Consider the following 22,331-nt stretch of genomic DNA (forward strand, 5'->3'; position numbering starts at 1 on the left):
ATACTTCTGGAGCAGGTTTAGCTGCTGAGAACTGCTACACAGAGTGACACCTGAAATCCCATAAGGATGTCACTTTCCAATGTCATGGCTGCTGCTTTTCCAAATGAAAGCTAGTGTTCTTGGATAACGCAGTGTTATGTAAGGATGTGAAACTGAGCTTGAATCAAGGCTCCTTGAATCCAAAGCAAAGGGCATCCATCTAGCTGGGTACTCTCAGCATAGGCTGGAGGAGGGGAAGGGCCCATTAAAATATCTTTTGAAACTGTAGCTCTGATCAAGCCTGTTATTGCTATGTGTATTGAATTTGATACCATTATTGATCAGTCCTGCTCCTACCTAGTGATGAGAACTGGCCATATTTTATTAGAAAACTCATGGCATAATGACTGGCTTGATGATGAGAGGGAAGACGAGTTGATGACTTGATGATGAAAGACCAGTGGTTCATCTTACCTATGTCAACACGAGTGCTCAGGCACTTTACATAGTGAGTCTTCAGCATATGGGAAAATATCTTGGCTTTACAAGGAGGTATTTCGGTACTTCATTTCAAGATAACCTGGGGAATAGTACCGGGAAAAAATGCTTCCCAGACTGGAGAATCCCATGCTTTCTTACAAAACATATCATAGAATGATAGAGTGTCCTGAGTTGAAAGGGACCCACAAGGATCATCAAGTCCAACTCCTGTCCCTGCATAGGACAACCCCAAAATTCACACCATATGTCTGAGGATGTTGTCCAATTGCTGCTTGAATATTGTCAGGCTTGGCACTGTGACTGCTACTCAGGGGAGCCTGTTCCAGTGCTCCACCACCCTTGAGAATCAACTCAAGAGTACTTAATTATGGGCTTTCTGAGCTTCTCAGTCTAGTTATCTTTAATGTCTCACTGCTGTCTTAGGCCTTCATTAGTCTTCTCATCCAGACAAGACCGGCTCATGGTCTGAGTTCCTCTTTAAACTTCTCTTGCTGTCCTGAACTTGCTACTTCCTATGCTTTAATGATGACTAAATCATGTCCCATTCTGAGGAAATTGCACAGGTGAGAGGGAGGAGTGGATTAAAATGCTGAGCTGGGACTTGGAGCCAGAATTGAAACCAGATTCTTCCTTAGATTTAATGCTGACCCAAATAATCTGAGCAGCTAGCTCAGTTTCCTAGCTTTGTTGTGGAGCTAGGATTTTTGACCCGCTGTCCGATGAAAAGTGAAGTGAGCATGGGCTGTGCTGCAGGCGAATAGCACAAGTGGCTATGGTGGTTCTTTCCTGACTACAAGAGTCAAATACAGAAACATTGTCAAAGAGGAATGAAAGTAAAAAAAAAAAAAAAAAAAAAAAAATTCCTTCTGATCTCCAGTACTTGTCTCAGCAATGCTCCACTCTGTCCAGTAACTAATGTGAAAATTGGTGGAAGCCTCAGATGCTGGAGACCTTATATTCAGTGTCTGTACTGTGCACTACATGCTTAAGAGTGAAGGTGATAAATACATAAAGGTGGAAGACTTTTCTGTGAGTAGATCAAACACTGCAAGAGACTACATCTGTAAGGAGACTTCACTTTATTTCAGTGGAAGTTACCTGCAGAGAGGTCATTCCTTAGTTTTGAAAAACAGATCCCTGTGTTATTTTCTTCCCCAACCATGTTGGGTTTGTATTTGTGAGTCTTAGTAGATGTGGTGTGGTATTTTTAGCCTACAGCTCTTTGGCAAATTCCTATTATCTAGGTAAAATTATTCTAGTTCAAAGAAAGAGCTTTATAAAATACAGGTGCTCCTATGTTGGGTAGTCATGCTCATGTGAACTACTAAGTTCATTAGTAATCACATCATATTTTAGGCCTGCTTGTATAAGAAGCTTGTAAAGGAACTGGAGCTTCAACACTGTTCTAATGGAGCTGTTGATTTGGACGTAGAAATGGCTGCCCTGGTCAGTGTAGCTCTCCTTGTGAGCCAGGGTTGTAGGGGATCCTTCGTCAAGAGTGCCTGTAGCAACTGACATACTCTGCACTGCAATATCCTGAGAAAATTAACAATCTTTTATAGATACCTTATAAATATACCCCCTTCCATGCAGTCCTTGAAGAGATAGCTCTGATATCTGGCAGTGTATTGATGAGCCGTTTGTCTCTGAAGCATAGCCCATCATGATCCCCCACCAGTTACTACTTCATGGCCAGATCGGGTTCTAATTGTGTCTGTTTTTTGGAGGAACAAGCTGTCAGATTGGTCCATTCATGCCTTCAGCTGCGTGTGCACAGAACAGACATGGATCTCATGGCTGACCTCGGGGCTGCAACTCTGGTGCTGGTTGTAGCTGTCAGAGCTGGTACTTTTCATGAGACGTGGACTAAAACAGCAAAACCTCTTCTGATGGTAGTGCTGAAAGGCTGTTACTTCCGCGTCCATTTTCTGAATGTGTTACCTATCTCAGGGCAGGCTGTAAAAGCAAAACCTGTATGGGATATGGTTATATTTACTAGCTTAATCTGCACACACAAGTGAAGCTGTTGTAAGTAGTATGTTTTTGTAGTTCCACGGGATTGAGTCTAAATTGCTGTTACAGAGAGAAGCCGATTGTGTTTCTAGTTTGCTTTGCTCACAAAAACAAATGCTGCTGCAAGCTTGCACCACAAACTTAAACTCAGCACAGCATGTACGGGTCTAACAAGGCAGTCTTACGTATACTGGGAAAAGTGGCCTTTCAGCTTTGTTTGGAATGGAACTATCTTTCATTTGAGGCGAGACAGAAAATAAACATGATGAATATACAGCAATGTACTCTCCTGTTCCAGACAACCTATCGCTGGCTAGTGACAGCTGAGACCCGGTCTCTGCTGTGTGCTGTAGCATCTTGTTACTAGAAATGAAATTAAGAAGAGTTCTTGAGTCATAGCATCTCATATTTAAGTGCAAGTTAAATTTAAGTGCAAGTTAAGAACACTTGCCTGGCACAATGGTCTCTGAGAACATTACTGTAACAAAACCAAAGAAATATGTCCTTGTTTTTATTGTGCTTGCCAAGGGGGCTTATATATTCCTAATGTATTCCTCTTCCCAATATAAATCTGTCTGGTTTGCAGGAAGGTTTAACCCATTTTCATCTGCACAGAGTGGGTGGTAATTTATTTGGATTTTTTGTTGGATTTTTTTTTTCTACTGAAACAAGCGTTTTTAAAAGAACCAGATAATATTCATAAGGAAAACAGTGTTCCACTCTGAAAGTTTACACTGGAAGCTATTGATTGCAAACATCTACTGAAATCCTGGTTTAACATTTCAAGATTTCAGATTTAAACACTTGCAAGAATACCTGAAGTAGACGTGTTTAGAATTCAATATCATGTTTTCCTAAAGTTCTTTCAGTAATGCAAACACTCTGTTTGCACCCTATACTACTAATAAGCTATAAGATAGAAAAGGTGGAAGTATGGTGCTGACGTGTCCAAAGGTAGTAGCAGATAGTAATAAAGTGAAACATTGATTTGTAGGGACTGAGTCTCTTTATTCTTTTTGGCAACTTCTTTAACCTGTTAACTTTCACAGTTTTGACTTGTAAATTGTAAATCGTAAATCAGTTCATGTTGATGTCAGGAAATTAAAGAAGTGGAAATACTTGGATGTGGTGTTGTAATGTTTGCATTTCTAGAAACAAGTGTCTTTCCTGCTAATTGCAGTGGAATACTCCAGTAAAACTGTTTTTAAATTGGTGTTTCCAGAGTAGCTGTGTTCAGTGTTGTACTGTGTGTGTCATCATTAAATATTTAAAACTGTAGGCTTTCTGGCTGCTTCTTGACTTCCATTGTGTTCAATGGTTTTGACACTGCATAACCTTAATGTTTATTTATTAAATATTCACCTGTTGAAGTAGCTGTGGAAGAAATATTTTAGCACAGCTACTAATTCAGTGCATATGTATATTGTTTGAAGGGACTGAATCTAGAACTGTCAGCAAGTAATTACTGAATGAGTAAACTGGATGAAGTAGGTAGATGAATCTGGAGAGTCTCTGCTTTAAATCTGTATCACAAGTGAAATAGCTGGACTTTGACATCAATAATGAATAGAAACTGTATATCCCATACTCCAGGCAAGCTTCTTTTGCATGGGAATTAGTTGCCTTATGCCAGTAACATTTTGTGGTGTCCTTGTTTTTCTTCAGTGATGCTGACTTGGCAGTAATTACAGATTACTAGTAATGTTTCAGTAAAGAAAGTCAAACTTCAGTTATACTGGGTTTCTGAAGTTCTGGCCAGGCAAGTATCTAAAAGAAACATAGAGCATAGAGCTTCAGGTGCTTAGCAAAATAACTGGAGATAGTGTTTGGATATCGGTAATGAAGCACTGATTTCAGTTTCTGTGTTATTACTGTGACTAACCAGCCCAGAGTCCAATATGCATCAGTCAGAATACAGGAGTAATCACTGGGCTACTTTCCATGTAGGGTAATCTGTGACCCACATATGTTCTTAGATGTAAAAAATACCTTGTAAACATACTTCAAGAATTTAAAGGAAATAACACTGAAACTGAACTTGTAATGGTAGTAGTTACTGGTTAGAGCTTATTGCTTTCATTTACTTTCTTTAAATTTAATTCAGTATAGGCCTTGACTGCTATCTCAAACTCTATTCCAAATAGCATTTACCAGCTAGGGCATGGGCAATAAACATCACTGCATCAACTGTCACCATGAAAGAATTCATGCTCATTTGACAGAGGAAAAGTGAGAGGAGTTTTGCAGATACGGTTTTATATCTTGACAGATACCAGTTCTGTAGCATAAGGTAAACTTGCAGTAAGTTAGCGAGCTTTTTTTTTTTTGTGGATTTCCCCTCTTCTGAGGGGCTCACTCTGAGTTTATATCCTTGATCTGTGACAGCATGTGTCCAGCACTGTGAATTCCCCTTTGGAAGACAGTGTCTCTATTTTGAATTCCTCTTGGAAGGAATAGGGGGAAAATTACTGTATCATTGGTTTTATACAAAGAGCTGAGTGGGAATCCTCTGTCTTGGCTTGTTACCTTCACTTGATTAAAGTTACTTCCAGAGCCTGGGTAGAAGTGTATTTCAAAGAATTTTCTTAAGATTTGTTATGTGTTGTTGCAGAATCACAGAATGGTTGAGGTTGGAGGCACCTCTGGAGGCCTGTAGTCCAACCCCCTGCTCAGAGCAGGTTCACCATAAGCACATTGCTCAGGCTGGTGTCCAGTTGGGTTTTGAACATCTGCAGGGTTAGACTCTAAAATCTGAGTAACTTCTTGATAGAATCATAGGATGGTTTGGGTTGGAAGGGACCTTACAGATCATCTGGTTCCAATCCCCCTGCCATGGGCAGAGACACCTTCCACTAGACCAGGTTGCTCAAAGCCCCATCCAGCGTGGCCTTGAACACTTCCAGGGATGGGGCAAGCATTCTTCCAATGCTTGACCACCCTTCACCATGAAAGGGTGTTTTCATTTGGAAATTCCACATAGATTTCACTCCATAAGAACTTTTTTGTGTTTCAGTTTGTGCCCATTGCCAGACAGAGAAGAGCCTGGCTCCATCTTCTTTACTCCCTTCATCAGATTTTTAAGGCAAAGATCCTGCTGAGCTACCTTTTCTCCACACTGAGCAAGCCCTGCTCTGTTAGCCTTCCCTTTCATCAGAGATGCTCCAGTCCCTTTATCACTTTTGTGGCCTTTTACTGGACTCGCTCTAGTTGTAAATATCTGTCTTGTCTTGGGGAGCCCGGAGTTGGAGACAGCCCTCCAGAACTCTCTCACCAATGGTGAGCAGAGAGGAAGGATCACCTCCCTTGACCTGCTGATAATGCTTCTGCTAATGCATCCTGGGTGGCTGTTGGCCATCTTTATTGCAAGGGTACATTCTGCTGGCTCAGGATCTGCTTGGTGTCTACCAGGACTCCAAGGTTCTCTGCCAAGCTGCTTTTCAGCCAGTTGGCTCCCAGCATGTACTGGTACATGAGATTATTTCTCTGCAGGGGAAGGACTCCGCTTTTCCTGTTTAATTTCTTTGAGGTTTCTGTTTGCCCAATTCTCCAGTCTGTTGAGGTCCCTGTGGATGGCAGCATAACCCTCTGGCCTATTAGCCACTCCTCCAAGTTTTGTATCATCTGTGACATTTCTGAGGGTACACTCTGCCCTATCATCCAGGTCACTAGTGAAGATGTTAACCAATATTGGATCCAGTATTGATGGAGGCCAGTGACTAGCCTCCAACTGGACTTCATGCCACTGATCATAACCCATTGAGCCTGGCAGTTCAGACAGTTTTCAGTCTACATCACTGTCCCGCTTATCTAGTATGTACTTAGGTACACATAGGTGTACTTAATGTACACTTTGAGGATGTTATGGGAGAGAGTGTCAAGTCTTACTAAAGTTGAGATAAACAGCACGTACTGCTCTGCCCTTTAACACCAAGGCTGTTGTGTCATTGTAAAAGACTACTAGGTTGGTCAGACATGATTTGCCCTTATAAATCCATGCTGACTACTTCCAGTCACCTTCTTGTCATTCATGTGACTGGAGGAGATTTTCATGGTTAGTTGCTCAGTCACCTTCCCAGGAATTCAGTTGAGATTGACTTGATTGCAGTTGCCCAGAGAGCAAGAGAGTTTCTTGCCACTCTTGAAGATGGGTGATACTTGCTTCTTCCCACTCATCAGAAACGTCTCCTGTTCCCCATAACCTTTCAAAGACAACCAAGAGTTGCCTTGTAATGACATCCATCAGCTCCCTCAGCACTTGTGGGTGCAACCTTTCAGGCTCCATGGTCTGTGCAGTTTAAATATTCCTCAGTGTGATTCTCCTCCACTAAGGGTAAGTATTGCTTGTTCCGGACTTTCTACTGTGTCGTGAGCCTGGGATCCCTGAAGGACAGTTGTACTGGTAGACTGAGGCAAGGAAAGTACCAAGTATCCTGTCCTTTTCTGTGTCCCTGGTCGGCAGTTTCCCTGCCCTGTTCAGCAGCGGGTTCCTGTTTTCCTCAGTCTTCCTTTTGCCACCAGTATGTTTGTACAGATCTGTTTTGTTGCCCTTCAAATCTCTCACCAAATTCAAATCCAGGTGGCCTTTAGCTTTCCTAACCTCATCCATGCATGATTGGACACCGTTTATATATTCCTGCTTTCACATCCTGTACATGTTGTTTTTATGTTGGAGTTTAATCCCTTGTTCAACCAAGCAGGCCCCCAGACACCTTTGCTTGATTTTCTGCTTGCTAGGATGGACCTTTGGCTTGGAGGTGATCGATCAGTCACTGGAGATGGTGAGCAGGGACATAAACATGGTTTCCAGACTTACAAAGCTGTTCTAGCACCTTTTTTTATAGGAACTGTGGTATCCACACCTGTGCTGCTGGGCTGTAGTAATCACCAGGTAGGTCCATCAGCACAGTGTATGGGTAAGAAGGGAAAATTTTAATTTCATTCTCAGCACTACTGAACTTGAACTGCAGATCATGCAGACCTTGTGAATTAGTTATTTGTTTCTAGCCTACCTTAGCATCACTATCCAGGAGGGAAAGAAGTTTTAGGCATTAAGCATGGCCTCACAGGTCACTTATTGACTTTTAAGTGTGTGTCCTTCTCTCTTTATAAAGAACACAACTCTGTTATTTCTGCTTGCGTTGTACTTCCTCAGTTTTATTCTATCTAATGTGTCGAATCAGAATGACTTTGACAGTTGGTGGTGGGTGGCTGGAGGGAAGGTCCAGTTACTGCATTAGATTGCTTAGAAAATGGAGCTATTTTAATCTATTGACGTCTATAGAATAACTTCTAGAGCAAAGTCCAGATAGTTTGGAGACTAGGAAAACAGTAGCACTATGAAGTATGGTTTAGGGGTTTTGGCAGGCCTTTGGTGTCTTCTATTCATACAGACTTCTTTCATCCTGTTTGAAAGGAGTTTGTGAGGCCTACATTCTGCAATCTCTGTCCAGAGTGCTTGCAAGCATGCATGCTTAGAAAACAGCTTAGTAACAGGTATTTATCTGAGTTCAAAGCTAATATAAAGTCCACAATACCTCCTTAATCTTCAGCAAACTGCAGGGGTTTTTTTGAGTTTCTCAGTGAAATGTTGTTTGACCAGTAGTTGCATAGCTTTCTTGTTAAATATAAAGATAAGTCACATCTCAATTCCAGAGAGAATTAAAAACTCACAGATAAAATTGAGATGTGCCAGTGATGCACGCAGCTATACATCTAGTTTATCTATAAGTAGTGCCTGTCCTCCTGTGCTTCCATTGGTGTTGAAGTTTACATTAATAACAGTTCATTGTGTTCAGTTACAAAATGGACTTTGTTGCTCTGCCCTCCTACTAGGTAGAGTTAAATGTGGGGGGCTGGAAGGGTTTCTTTTGAAAACAAGTATCTGCTTAGCTGTTCAGAACTGTTTTGTTTTGATAATTCAGTATTTTACTGTGTCCAGTCCTGTCACCCAGGCAGTCTGTCTCCATTCTCTGGCCTTGGGTCTCCTAAAGGTCATCCTGCCAAGAGTGGCATGGAGCTTTATTTCTTCAAGAAGCTCATAGCCAAGTGGGCAAGTTGGGCAAGTTCTTTTGTTCCTTACTTGTTTTATTTTTCTACCTCTTGGGTAGCCATCACTGCCCTTGCTGCTGCTTTGGCTGAATGCAGGCAAGCTTTACTCTGTTTTCCTGTCACTGGTATAGCTTGCCCCTCAGACTCTCTGCGCACCTGGGAACATCATAGGTGTATACTTTTGCATGTGGAAGAGTAGGAAAATGACTCAAGATCTAGAAACTGTTCTTTCAAATATGGGTGTATGTAGTGTGAGGGTTGAATATAGAGAATGAAAAAATAACTTGATTTCAAACACAACTTGCAAGTATTGGGCTTTGGCTTCGCTGCTGTATAATGGTAGCAGATTTAGCACTTCAAGAAAAAAACTGGTTTCAAAAAACTTTGGTGTTAAACCCTTCAGTACAGAACCAGCAAAATCAGTCACTTGACCCAGCTGTGTCAGAATCTGCCATACAGCTGGTAGCTGAGGTCTGATTCCTCTTCTCTTAGCCCTCCAAGACTGCTTTACCCTCATCTTTATTTCCGTAGTTCCACTGGTACCTCTTGTCCTTGACTTTGCAAATACTCATCTAATGAAAGGGCATGGTTAGTTAAAACAAAACCAGCAAAATGATACAATAGTAGGGTCTCTCCTTTCCTTTCTTCCTCTGAAAGAGCTAATGTTACTGATGAGATTTGGGCTTGAGTATTGAGTCTACTCTAGCAAGCTTTAAGAGATCAGAATTATGTATTTGCCTTTCCTGGAGGACCTGTTAAATTTCTCATCTGCCTTGTGAAAGGCTCTTGAGAATCAAGTATCCTGTCATGTGCAGGAACACGACTGCTGTTGTTGTAACATCTATTATCTGGTGTCTTGTTTCCAGTAGTTTACAAGATTCCATCATTGCTGTAATTTAAAGTGGTGCTGCATAGTATATGGATAAACTGCTTATGATACTGCAAAATGGCCATAATCACTTTTTACTATTACAGTTTTGATTGAGAGGCTTCCTATGGCAGGTTACAGGCACTTAATCCTGAACACTCCTGCTGTGTGAATCTGACTCTAGCTAGTAGTTGATATTGTCTTCTAGGAATAATCCTATGTTGACTTTCTTAAATGGCAAATGGCAAGAATCAAGTCAAAATATAAAATCTAATATATCAATTCCCAGCTAGTCTACAAAATGTACTACTACTTTCTCTTCACACTGTATCTTGAAAAAATCACAAGAGATACCAAAGTCTTTTTTAAAGGAAAGGAAAAAACAAACAAACAAACAAAAAACACCACAAAAACAAACACACACAAAAACCACAAAAAACTTGTAACTTATTGGAGAATACCCATTGTCTGTGTATGTGACTGGATTATAGAAGAGGTCCCTGTGACATGGGAAGCTGAGGTGGAAAGATTTGTCCAGAGTCACATAGCAGATTCCTGCCATGACCAGATGTCAGGAATATTTTTTAAGTATGTGCTGGGGTCTTTTTTTGGTTGGTTGGTTTTTTTACACTTAGCATCATAGACACTGAATCCATTTTTGCTAAAGGGTCTGTGTCTTTCTACCTGGCACCTTGATGGTGGTAATTTTCATGAGCTCTTCTGTGGACAGTTCCCTAGTGCATATTTCTAAGAATACAAAAAAGTGAGGGGGCATGCAGAAGAAAGAGGACTAAGTAATCTTTAGTTCAGTGGGCTCAGCTCCAGTGGAAAATAAACTGTTCTTCAGTGCAGCTTTACTGGAGTTGAAGCAAACTGTATGGAAACTGGGAAATTCTGTCATTCCTGCTGTAAAACTGGACACTGGCAGCTTTTTTATTATGATTACATTTGCACATCTTCACCAAAAAAAAAATAAATTAGGAGAAAAGGCTGAGGTTATTCCCAGCTGCCTGTCTGGGAGATCAGAAGACAAGCACTTTGAACACAGGTCTTTAGCTCTTGTGTGGCTGTCATGTTAAAAGAGCAAGGCACTGTGGCTCGCAGGGCTCTGTTGCATAGTGTGTTATCTTGGACAGCTACGGGTTTTGTAGGTCAGCCCTGTTCAGCCAGCTTTGGAAGATACCTTGTACAAACCCTCTGGGTAGAATGTGTAATGATCACAGCAGTGTTCAGGGGACTGCTTGGTTAGCCTCCAGAGTGCTCTGTCTCAATTGCCTTTTTTGCTTTGCTTCCATAGGAGTCTTAAGAGTCTGTTGATCTGCATAGAAATGAGACGGGGTGGATTTGAAAATAAATGTGAAAGGATTAGGCAAAAGATATATTACAGAGTTAAGTTCCAGCTGCCCAGAGTTGACTGATCCTGCGTTGCAGGGAGGGAAGGAAAGGAGATAAATCTGACCACTTCTTGAGGCTCGTTTTCACCTTTACATTTTGTACAGTGAAAACTCCAAATAAAGTATTTTGTCCTGTCCTGTTTCACAGGCATGGATGTTCTGTTATAATCTTTCCTGTAATAAGGATAAACCGGTTGTACAGACTTCAGTGGGAGGTACTGAACTCTTCAACTTGCTGTTTTTGTAGCATGTGTCTAAGGGTTGAAGAATCTAATTGAAAGTCTTAAAATATTTCTGATTGACACCTTGAGGCAGCAGGTAAAAACTGCTGTCCAGAAGGACCTGAGAAGCTCACGGTTACTTGGCATTTGGTTGTAAGACCTGTGTGTTGCAGAAATTGCTGCTGAACAGCCGAAATGCGAATTGCATTTCTACTTCTACCGTTCATTCTTTGGCCTATAAAAGTGATGTAGCAGAGTTTATCTTGACCTCACGAATGATTGTGTGTCATTTGATAGCAAGCTTAACACACGTACAAAGAGCGCTGCACTTGAAAAACAGTTGCAAACCTCTAAGTGCTTTGGACTGTCTTTCTGTGGTTTTGACCTAGATATCAAAGTGAAATCTTTATTCCTTGTATTTTTTAATGCTTTTTAATGATAATTAAAAGGAAAACATTATTGGATCTTCTTAAATTTGTCTTTTAATCTTATAGTATGCTAACTGAGAACACTTTCTCCACCAAGGCTTGCTGGAGTGTCTACCTAGCTTTTCTCCTTTGAAAGTATTCCTTAAATTATATATGAGTTCATATAGTCAGCCTCTGCTGTGTGGTTTATGTTGTCTATGCTCAGTGTTTTCACAGAAGCCAGCACCAAAAAAAACCCTTAACTGGCTTTGCAAGGTAACTTTTCTGGCTGCCCTTAAAAATATATCAATGTGTCAAAAAACTGACACTGTCCTATTTCAGCTGTTTTTAAAGTGTTCTATTTCTAGCTTTTTTACTTTTTTTCCTAAGGTTTCCTATGCGCGACCAAGTTCGGCTTCTATCAGAGATGCAAATTTGTATGTTAGTGGACTTCCAAAAACAATGACCCAGAAAGAACTGGAACAGCTCTTTTCGCAATATGGACGCATTATTACTTCTCGTATTTTAGTTGACCAAGTCACTGGTAAGTAGGCAGTTTTGCACTTCCTTTCATTTTTGGACTGGCAGTTTAAGAAATATATCACCTTTTAGTACGATAGTCTTGTCTCTAGAATGTACAAAAGGTGTATGTAGGCCAGAAAATGCAATTTTCTGCTGGAATTGTTCATAAATATGCATGGACAAAAATAGATTGTGGAGTGTACTGAGCCAGCTTGAATCATTTCCACCCTGAAGGTGCAGGTTTGAAGCCTGTTTTATGGCTTGTAATAAATTTACAGCTGCTATAATCTTCCTTTCCAAGCTGCTGCATGAAAATAGTCCCTATGCGCCTTATGAAATGCTATTAAACACTTTTTTTATAAAAATAAAATTTCATGCAGAAATGCACAGCTGGCTCTCTGAGGCTAGGATTACAAAAGACCCAGACTGGTAATTGCTGTTAAGACCGTTTTCAAGGCTGCTTCATTAACTTTGGGCATACTGAATAACATGAACTTTGCGTTCCTCGGAAGCAGATTTATTCTGTGTTTAGCAGTGCCTTAAAGACCTAAGCTCTAGCAGGTTAGTTGCATTGTTACAGTATGCGCTTAACCAGTGAGTGGGTGTCAGTGGCACTTTGTGGTTACTCTTCAGACTTGGACAGTAATGAATCTGTTTTTGCTGACTCAAATGGCTGATCTTGAAGAGCTTTATGATTTGCTGCCTCACCTGCTTCCATCAGGGCTGTTCCAAAAATAAGCAATCAAATGAGATGCCAAGTACATGACAGAAATATCGAGTGTGCAAAGCAACATACAAAGGAGCAGGGCTCTTCGAATTCTCATCTTTCTAAAAAAACTAGGGGTGTTGGGCAGAAGAATTCATTTACTCACATAATTATTCACTGAATAATAAGATAGCTTTCATTTTTTGTATAGTTGTACCTTGTCAAAGGTGCATGTTATCAAGGGTGACAAATAGCTTTCAGCTGTAAGAGTTTTCAAATGGTCTTAGTCTGAAAGGATTGTGCATGCCAGTGTTTGACACTTGGCTGACCTATGGATGGCCTCATATATACTACTTTGCAATTCCATTATGTTAACAGAAATCACAATATTGACACATAATACTTGTGGAGTGTTTTAATAGTGTGAGTTGGTGAGAGTGTAGAGAGGCAGGGAAAGGAAAGCTAAAGGCCAAATAGTGACTTGTGCAAGCAACAGATTTGCAGGTCAAATTTCCAGTCTTTGTGCAATAAATAGGTGTTTACAGTATGTTCCTGTATGTTCATGCATAGAAACAGTGGGATTTGATAAATGGGCCAAATAAGTAAATCTAATTAAACTTTTAAATGTGTAATGTAATTCCAAGTACTTATAAATCCTAGTTATATGCACAGTAGTTCTCTGGCATAGACTGTTGTTCAGGTTTAAGCTTTCTTCCCTCCTTCTTAGTAATTTGGAAGAGGTAGACTCAAAATGATATGAATAATAAGGTTGTGACACAAACTGACAGATGAAAAATGCAAAGTTGAAGCTGTGACATTTGCCTCTTTAAAGCTTTCTTATGCCTGCTCATTGTCACTTTGATGGTTTGAATTATCATTGTTTATGAACAGAATACATTTCTTGTTGCTACTGTCTTTCTCAAGTGAGGACAAGTGTCTAAATTGTCTGTTTATTCATGAACCAAAATATACGGGACCTCTAAAGAGATTTAGGAATATTACAACAAAGCATGCAACTAAATAGTGTTGGCTAGTTGGTTAATTGGTTCAACTATTGACCCTTCAATGTGTTTATATTTAAGCCACACTATAAATTATTGAGGTACAATGTTCCTAAGACCTTCTATAAACACTTACTGATCCCCTTGCATGTTGTCTTTGACTTTTCTATACCAAGGAAGAATCTATGGCCCAAGAAAAATTTCCTTCAAAAATAACACCTACAAAAGTATGGTGGTATGCTAAAACGGAATCTTTTACTTGGTGATAACCATGGACTGTTAAAACAGGGCCATAATTCCCGTTACTGCAATCTAGAACCTGCACTCCATTCTTCGTCCTCACAGCATATTTGCTCTAAAGTGAACTTCAAATGGGTGCTGCAGGAGAGCATAAGCTATTTCTTGCTGCTAGGGAGCAGATGACTAAGCTGTTTACAGAATTTCTGTGAATTTAGATACTGCACAGCAGCATGAACTGAACAGAGGTTACAGTGCATCTGGTTCTGGGTTCACCTCCATCCCTCCTGAAATTGCTTTGTTTCAGAATTATCCTTTGACTCACTATGTTTAAGTTGTCTGCACTGTGTTTTCCCTCAACCTTCCAAGCCTTCTACACAATGTATCTTATGTCGGTTAAATGTAAAAAAAAAAAAAAAAAAAAAAAAATTACAGTAGAAAAGTCTTATATCTTTGAGCAAAAGTTCAGTTCTAATAAGCTCAAAATTATCATGTGTTCACAGCAATTGGCCATTAACATACCAATTGGCTGTGAAAATCAAATGTTAACATCTAATACTCCAGGGTCTCTGAATTAATTATTATATGCTTCCTTCACCGTGTGCAGGGGTATCAAGAGGCGTGGGATTTATCCGGTTTGACAAGCGAATTGAAGCAGAAGAAGCTATCAAGGGCTTGAATGGCCAGAAACCTCCAGGTGCCACAGAGCCCATCACTGTAAAGTTTGCTAACAATCCAAGCCAAAAAACCAATCAGGCCATCCTTTCACAGCTGTACCATTCTCCAAACAGAAGGTATCCAGCACCTCTAGCTCAGCAGGCTCAACGTTTTAGGTAAGTCAGATACATATTTGTGTGCAACTGTGCCGGAAGCCACATGTTCCCATGGCTCTGTTTGTTTGCTCCACTCTTTCCCTTCCCTGCTTCTCTAATTTCTGTGTGTGAAGGAAACACATGAAAATGTTGAACTTCAGCTATGGTCCTACAACACAGCTAAAAGCAAAAATGTATGCCATCCTATTGATAGAATTTGAGCATCTATTAAACCTACTTAATTAGAGTTAAACCGAGATCACGTCTTTCTTCTACACAGTCACTAAAAAAATCTCTCTTTTTAAAGGTTATTTTTAATTTCCTATATTATTGCTGATTAATGTGCGAGTTGATTCAGTTAACATTGACCTATGCAATTCAATTTTCTTCTTAGCCATATGGCATGCCGCAGCCAGCCTCCTCTTCCCCACCCCCTATCTTTCCTCCCCATTCAGGCTTTCAGTTTTTTGACTAGTCAGTTGTCTAAATCCTGCATGCCACACTTCGTCTTCTATTACAAAGTTTTGTAATGAAGATTATTCAAATATTTTCTGCATGTGTTTTTTGCGGATATATGTTCCCATTGTGTTGAAACTACAGCCATACAATTCCCTATGATATTTAGTATATTGAAAAGGACAGATGGTGAGAACAAAGTGAAACAAATATTGTATTATCTACATTCATGAGTACCTCGCGTTTTTTTTCAGTGGTTTTGATCATTTCTTCCTACCCTCTGCCCTTGGGCTGTGTGACTGGAATGTGTTAAACTGTAATATACGCAAATAGTTTCTATTTTCTTTTTCAAGAAATAAAATGAGCTGGCAGTTTTCTTTAAAGAGAATATACCAAACTTCAAAAGCTCTGCATTGGCTACCCTTGCTTTTAGGCTGAACGTTCAGAGTTCATAGACTGCAATTCTGGCAGAACTTCTGAATTCTTCTTTTTCTCAGTTTTTCAGCCTTATGTGCTCCAAGTGCCTCATAGGTGTGAAGGTCAGCACTAGACTAGGCTTTCTGCCCTAAGGGAAGAGAAAACCAATTTTATTCACTATGTGGTGGATTTTCTTACCATTTCTTAGGGAATAAAAAGGTTAATTTAAACAGTGTGCTGAATATTGACTAAAAGTAGGCTTGCCATTGTTCCATAGGCAAGGCAGAGGGGCAGAAGTTGCATTTGCAGGATGGACCCATGTGCATTATATGACATAAGATCATGAGGGAGCTGTTGTACAGCCTGTGTGTTATAGCATTCAACATATTCTGGCAAGTCTGGCCTGCTGACTCCTTGAGTTCTCCTGAGTGCAATTATTCCCTGATGCTTGGCTGTGTTCGGTATTACTCTGATACTGGCTGGGATAGCATCCATATTTAACCGGTACTGCAGGTAGATCTATCATGACTTGTAAAAATTCTCCAGCTTTGGGAATTCTTTCTTTGGATAGGACCTAAAGTTCTTTGCATTCAATAGACCATCCCTGTCCTGCAACATTAGGCTTTGAACCTTAAAAATTTTATTTGATTGTTTGTGATTTATTTTTGTGTAAAAAGGAAGTGTACTTATATGAATACTCATTTAAATTTCACTGGAAAGTTTTTTGGTTTTGTTGTTCTTTTTTTTTTTTCTTTTCTTTTCTGAGATACTAAGTGTAAAGTGATGCCTGAAACAACCATAGTAGATACTGTGATTTGCTCCATTTAAAAGTATAATGGTAACAAAAAGCACTGTGTAGGTACCAAGTCTGTAGTGAATAAGAGGAACAGTAAAATCTTTATTACTTTTATCAGTGTGGAAGGAAGAACAAGGTTGAACTGACTGGTCAAAAGGTAAACTAGGATTGCAGACAAAACTAGATTTGTTTGTTGGTTTTTTTTTTGTTTGGTTGGTTTTTTTTTTTTTTAGAATTTTTCTGGGAAAGTCCTCAGGCTTCTGTTTCTTTTCTGAAAGAGACAGCCTTGCCAAATTTTAGATTTTTATAACTGTAAAGGAAAATCTGTCTTTTTTGGTTTTTAGGTCTTTGCTGTTGTTGCAGCATTCCAGCTCTGTTGCTGGCTACATAGTTCAGATTGCACCAGTGCTTCAGACCTTTCATGTCTTTTGCATGCAAGAAATTTAGCTGTTGATATTTCAGACAGGATTATGTGATACAGTTGCCCTGTCTCTCTTAATGGTTGACAGAGGCCTGAAAAAAAGAGTCAGCATAAACTTTAGTAGTAAAGAACAACAGGATCACTGCAATGCTTCTCTTTTTCTTAAGAAAAATCTTGAGCTGGACTTTCAAAAGCAGCTATATGTAATTGTTCCTCAGTTTCTGTAGGATGTATAACTTAAAGAATCTTTAAAAATTGTGCAGTGAATGCCCCTGAAAATTCTTCCAGAATATTTTCAAGTCATCCAGGTAATTGATGAAAACCGTTACAGTGATACCATTACTGTATGAAGTCCTCAGCCGACTGCTCTACAGCAAGGACCTGTAATAGGTGGTGATTCTGGGACTGTTCACCTTCCCTCTCCACCCCCAAAATGTTAAGGAGAGTAGACCTTTGTCGTCCACACTAAGTCTACTGATAGTAGTCAGGCGTTTTTTAATTTCCTCTTTTTTGCTTTTTTAGGGATTCAGTGGCTTGTTTTCTTGTCAGTGCATACTGCAAACCGTGCTCACAGCAGAATCATAATGCTCTGAGGCTTAAGACCTTTATTTAGCTGCAAACAAGACCAAATATTTTTTCAAGTTTTTACTGCAGCACTTGAGTTTAGATTCTGTATACTAATAATGGTTCTTAAATCCTATAGCTCATTACTGGAGAGAAATCACAATAAGGTACAGATATGTAAGGTAGCTGTAAGATAAAAACTAAATCAAGTGCACCTTTTTTACTGAAGCTCATATTTTGTGGAGTCCTGAAGAGAACCTTTAACAAGACTTTCTCTTCACATGTCTGGGCTTTGCCGGAAAGAAACCAGAGCTTCTTTAGGGCAGAAATTTTCTTAGAGAGGCACTGTAAGGAACTTCAGGAATAAGATTAATAGGATTGGTAGGCACTGCATGTTCTGGGTACTGGCTAGATAATTCCATAGAGTTTAGAGCTGCAGTTGCATACTACAGTTTAGCAGCTTGGGGGAAGGTGAGGGAAGAAATACATGGAGAAGGCTTACAGTCTAATATATATGTGTGCATATGTGTGTATATATATATATATATACACACAATATCCTAAAAACACTTTATTCTGGAAAAGGTTAGGAAGATGGAAAATCTTTTTTGCAGTTCATGTTCTAACATTTGTTACTGCTCCAAAACCCTGCATCTGTCCGGGTATTCATGTCAGCAAACTGTCAGAAGCCTTAGTAGCGTCTTCATCCAAAACAAGTTAGTAATGTGGAAAATTTCACTGAGGTGGTCACTGACTTGTAACTTTATGCTAACAGTATTTGACTTAGGCCAAACTTGTGGTAATGGTGCACTTTCTGAACTGAACTATTTATGGCTGTGGATACTACACAATGACATCTATTTTGTATTCACTAACTGTATCAGGTGTAATAAGGTGCCACAGCTCTTTCTATGGTGATGCTTTAACTTTGCATGAAGTTCTGTACAGTGCAAGGGACACGGCAGTACTATCCAAGTTTCCTTAAGATTAAAGAGTGGAAAAGTCTGAAGACTGAACACTTTGCTAAATGTTTTGCAGGTTGGATAATCTGCTCAACATGGCTTATGGAGTAAAGAGGTAATAAAGGACTGTTAGGTTCATAACTAACCAAATTATTTTAATTTTTTTGCGTACTCTTTCAGTAAGACTTATGTTGGATTTTTGCATGTTGAGACTTCAGCTGAAATCATTATTTTTTGTGCATTATGCGTGAAGGAGACAAACCTTTTGTAGCAGTTCCATGGAATTCCTGTTTCAAATGACTTACTAATCCTCACTGGTTTTATAGCATGCTTTTCTTTTGTTTTTCTGTGTTACTTCATTTCAAACAGATCTAGTACTGTTCCCCTTACTTGTGTATGTATTGTACATAGTATTTGTGCAAATATTTTTTTTTTTCCCTCCTAACAGCAATGTTACCTTATTAGTCTGGCCACCATGCTCATGCTGTGAAAGGCCTTGTATCATTTTCTTTTTTATTTTGAAATTTCTTTGCTGGGATTTTCTGTGAATAGCTACTATATGATTCCATTTTGTTTCCCCCATTCTCTAGTAGGTTTCCTCCGATGACCATTGATGGAATGACCAGTTTGGCCGGAATTAATATCCCTGGACATGCAGGAACTGGATGGTGCATTTTTGTGTACAACTTAGCCCCAGATGCTGATGAGAGTATCCTCTGGCAAATGTTTGGACCCTTCGGAGCAGTAACCAATGTGAAGGTCATCCGTGACTTTAACACCAACAAGTGCAAAGGTTTTGGATTTGTGACTATGACAAACTATGATGAGGCAGCGATGGCAATAGCGAGCCTGAATGGATACCGCCTTGGGGACAGAGTATTGCAGGTCTCCTTCAAAACAAACAAAACGCACAAAGCCTAACAAGTTATTCTCAGTGCATTAATACATGAAAACTATACAACAAAGGCAATTTACAAGAAGCTTTATGCATTAGTAAATGCCTTTGTTGTATGCCAGTGTGGAAATGGGGATAAAATGACTACTTAGCATCCTAAGAATATGTGAGATTTTTTTATTGCTAATATTTGAATTAACACTTCTTAAATATCTTTTGTGTTTGAATATTGACAAGAGGTACAGGGTTTTTACCTGTCACAATGCATATTCTATTGCCTTCTTTGAAGAAGGTGGACCTTTTAAAATGTTTCAGCTAAGGGAAGAAGTTTTTTCTTTTTACATGACTGCCTTTAACCTATGAATAAATATGGAGGCTTTGTGTTACATTTTTGAGTTGGTTTTTTGTTATTTCTTGATTTGCCTTGTGTTTAATTTACACTTTAATGCATTGCTGTTCTGTTGTTCAAGAAAAATATTTGAAGTTTACATTTTATTTATAAAAGTTATAAGCAGTATTTATTTTGTAATTATCATTTGGGTTGGGGAATGGGAACACATTATAAAAGCTTATTGTAAGAATACTGGAGAACTTTTCGTAAAGCAGTACCTTGCCAAAGAGATAAGAGCCTCTTTGATGTGGGTTTAAAAAAGCATCTATTTTTATAAAAAAAAAAAAAAATTTGGAGAAACTTTTTACTGGTCCTGGAACAAATATTTTGACTTGAATACTTTGAGAAATCTCTTCATATGACACCTAGTGAGCTTTTAAAACTTACCAGGAAATTTGCAATTGTTGGGGAAAATTTAGAAAGATTTATGATGTAGAAATACTTTTGAGACCTTTGTATTAAGAAGTAGAGTCAATGGGATGCACTGTTGGTTTCATTTTTGTAATCATCAGTGGAGTCTTTGATCATCCTGGTTATTAAGTGATAGGTGGCTCACATTAATTTGTGATTTTGAAACAAATGAAAATTTAAAAAAAGAATATAAGAGCAAGCAGGAAACTTAAAATACTGAGAGATGGGGGAAAAAAATCTGTTCTTCCTAAAGAATTCCCTTCAGATAGAGCTCATGGTGTTTAGTGATGTACTTGCTATTGTTTGAAGAATTGTTTTGTCTTAAGAAAAGACATTGAGTATGGTTTGCGCAGTAGCAAATCAGCAGAAGTGGCCTGAGTTGGGTATATTTGGAGGTATTTTGAAAGTTATGTTCAAGGCTAACACCTGAGCTTTGTGTAATGTAAATAAGACCTTGAGTTATGAACCTTTCAGCTAATTTTGATTTCAGTTTATTTTTCAAGTTACATGCCAAGTGATGTTCAATTTTGAATGTTTTTGTATGAGTTTTTTCTTTGTAAATGGCATTAACATTGTTACTTGAGGTCTGCTTATTCATTTTTGTTGTCCTGAGGACTTGAATTTACAGTGCATCAGATCTGTTGCTATTTTTGTCTGTAGATAGTCTAGCTTCAGCTGTTTATGGTGATGCTACATTTTTGTTTATAAATATGTTTGTGGTAAAAACCGAGTATATCATAGGTTTTGAACAAATTTCCTTACATTTTTCATACAAAAAACCATAAATACCTGTATGCTATTGAAATTTAACTTTGTATGATGCTTAAATCACTATTTGGGGAAATAGAAAAAGTCTTTACCATGTATCGAAGAAATTTAAGAAAAAAAAAAATACAGAATATTTTCTGATTAGCATCTAGCTTATAATTAAATTTTTAAAAAAAAGCTGAGGGTTTGATGCCTTCACCAGGATGCACTGACAACTATGTAGTTACGTCCTGCTTTTTGTATAAACTGAGATGCTCATATGCTTCCCCTTAGAAAAAGCAATGTTCTATGCATAACATAGTTGTACACTATCTTTGCAGTTGCGTTTGGTTCTTATTCTTTTAAATTGTAGTTATAAATTTTTCAGTATAGTACAGTACATATACTGTGAAGCGCGTGCTAAAGTGAATAAGCGAGTTTTCATGCTGACCCACTCAATGCTATTCAAAAATCAATTGGCTTCCTGAGCACTTCCTCATTCTTAGGTGCATTTAGATTGTTAAAGCTAATCCTCTGCATTAAAGAATTGTATATACTGTAGGAATCACAAACTTTCCAATGTGGGGAAAACAGTAGCTACATGCTTCTTTCCTATACTACTGTAGCAACTAACGGCATTGATGAGAAGGCATGTAAATTGGGCTTCACTTTACAGTGTTTATCAGAGCACTTAGTAAAATATAAGGCTGGTATTTATTTGAAGTTGTATAGTATGACTTAATTCACATCTGTTGGAATAGAAAATATATTCTGTTGAGTATTTAAGAGGTTGTACATGTTTTCTTTTGTGTTTGGATCCTTTGTACTTTTTCATGTTCAGTACATCAATAAACAAAGTTGAAGGGAAAACAGTGTCATGAGCAGGTCCTTTACCATATTGTCCTCTGCTTTAATGGCTAAGCAATGTGAGTGAAAGGTTTCCGCAAAGCTCTTGAGCTCCTTTTAACTTGACTTGGGATCCTACTTATCAACAAGGAGGTAAGACAGTGGAGCTGTGTAGCAGTACTGTTATGTTAGAATTAGTGTTGAATCTTTTCACTTTGGTTTTATAGGAGCCACTCAATGCTTAGGGTGATGTAATAAATGAGGGTCATTAGACACATTCAGTAAAAATTAATTTGCTGTCTGTCTAGCAGACTGCTATTCAGTGTAGCTAAGTTAATGCCCTAGTGTGTTAGGATAAATACAGGGGGAAAGATTTACTCTTTATTGCAATGTCCATTTGCTGTTTAATTGCTGCATTAATTTCTGGGGTCCATTAATTGAGTGGATATTCAGTTAACCTTAGTTTGCTGTTCTTTTCCGTTCCCAGCTCTTGAAGAAATTCCTTAAAAATTAGTCAGCTGTCTCTTGCCCTTTTTAAAGTACATATACTCCTAAATTCATTTGCTTTGCTCAATTGAATGAATGTCCACCAGTGAGAATACAATTCCAAAAGTGGCTTATGCAGTATAGCTTTTATTTTTAACTGTTTTCCTTCACCTTCTCTTTTAGATCTTTACTGTGAGATTTTTTGATACAAAACCTTGTAGCATGTGTTG

At 38.8% G+C, this 22,331-nt stretch overlaps 1 protein-coding gene across 7 annotated transcripts in view; it reads left to right on the forward strand.

Moving 5' to 3' along the window:
- Positions 1 to 19,246, forward strand: part of ELAVL2 (ELAV like RNA binding protein 2) — a gene marked incomplete at both ends in the record, with an annotated part of 54,375 nt that extends 35,129 nt beyond the window's left edge. For 3 of the 7 annotated variants that reach the window (XM_082337481.1, XM_082337477.1, XM_082337476.1), the window contains 4 exons: positions 11,822 to 11,975; positions 14,505 to 14,730; positions 18,402 to 18,440; positions 18,916 to 19,246. In XM_082337481.1, coding sequence (XP_082193607.1) covers positions 11,822 to 11,975; positions 14,505 to 14,730; positions 18,402 to 18,440; positions 18,916 to 19,246 — 750 coding nt within the window. The remainder of the gene's footprint in view (positions 1 to 11,821; positions 11,976 to 14,504; positions 14,731 to 18,401; positions 18,441 to 18,915) is intronic. The other 4 variants (XM_082337482.1, XM_082337478.1, XM_082337479.1 and 1 more) reach the window with 3 other exon arrangements.
- Between the last annotated feature and the right edge of the window lie 3,085 nt (positions 19,247 to 22,331).

Source organism: Platalea leucorodia (genome assembly GCF_965183815.1).
Source record: "Platalea leucorodia genome assembly, chromosome: Z".
Classification (NCBI taxonomy): domain Eukaryota; kingdom Metazoa; phylum Chordata; class Aves; order Pelecaniformes; family Threskiornithidae; genus Platalea; species Platalea leucorodia.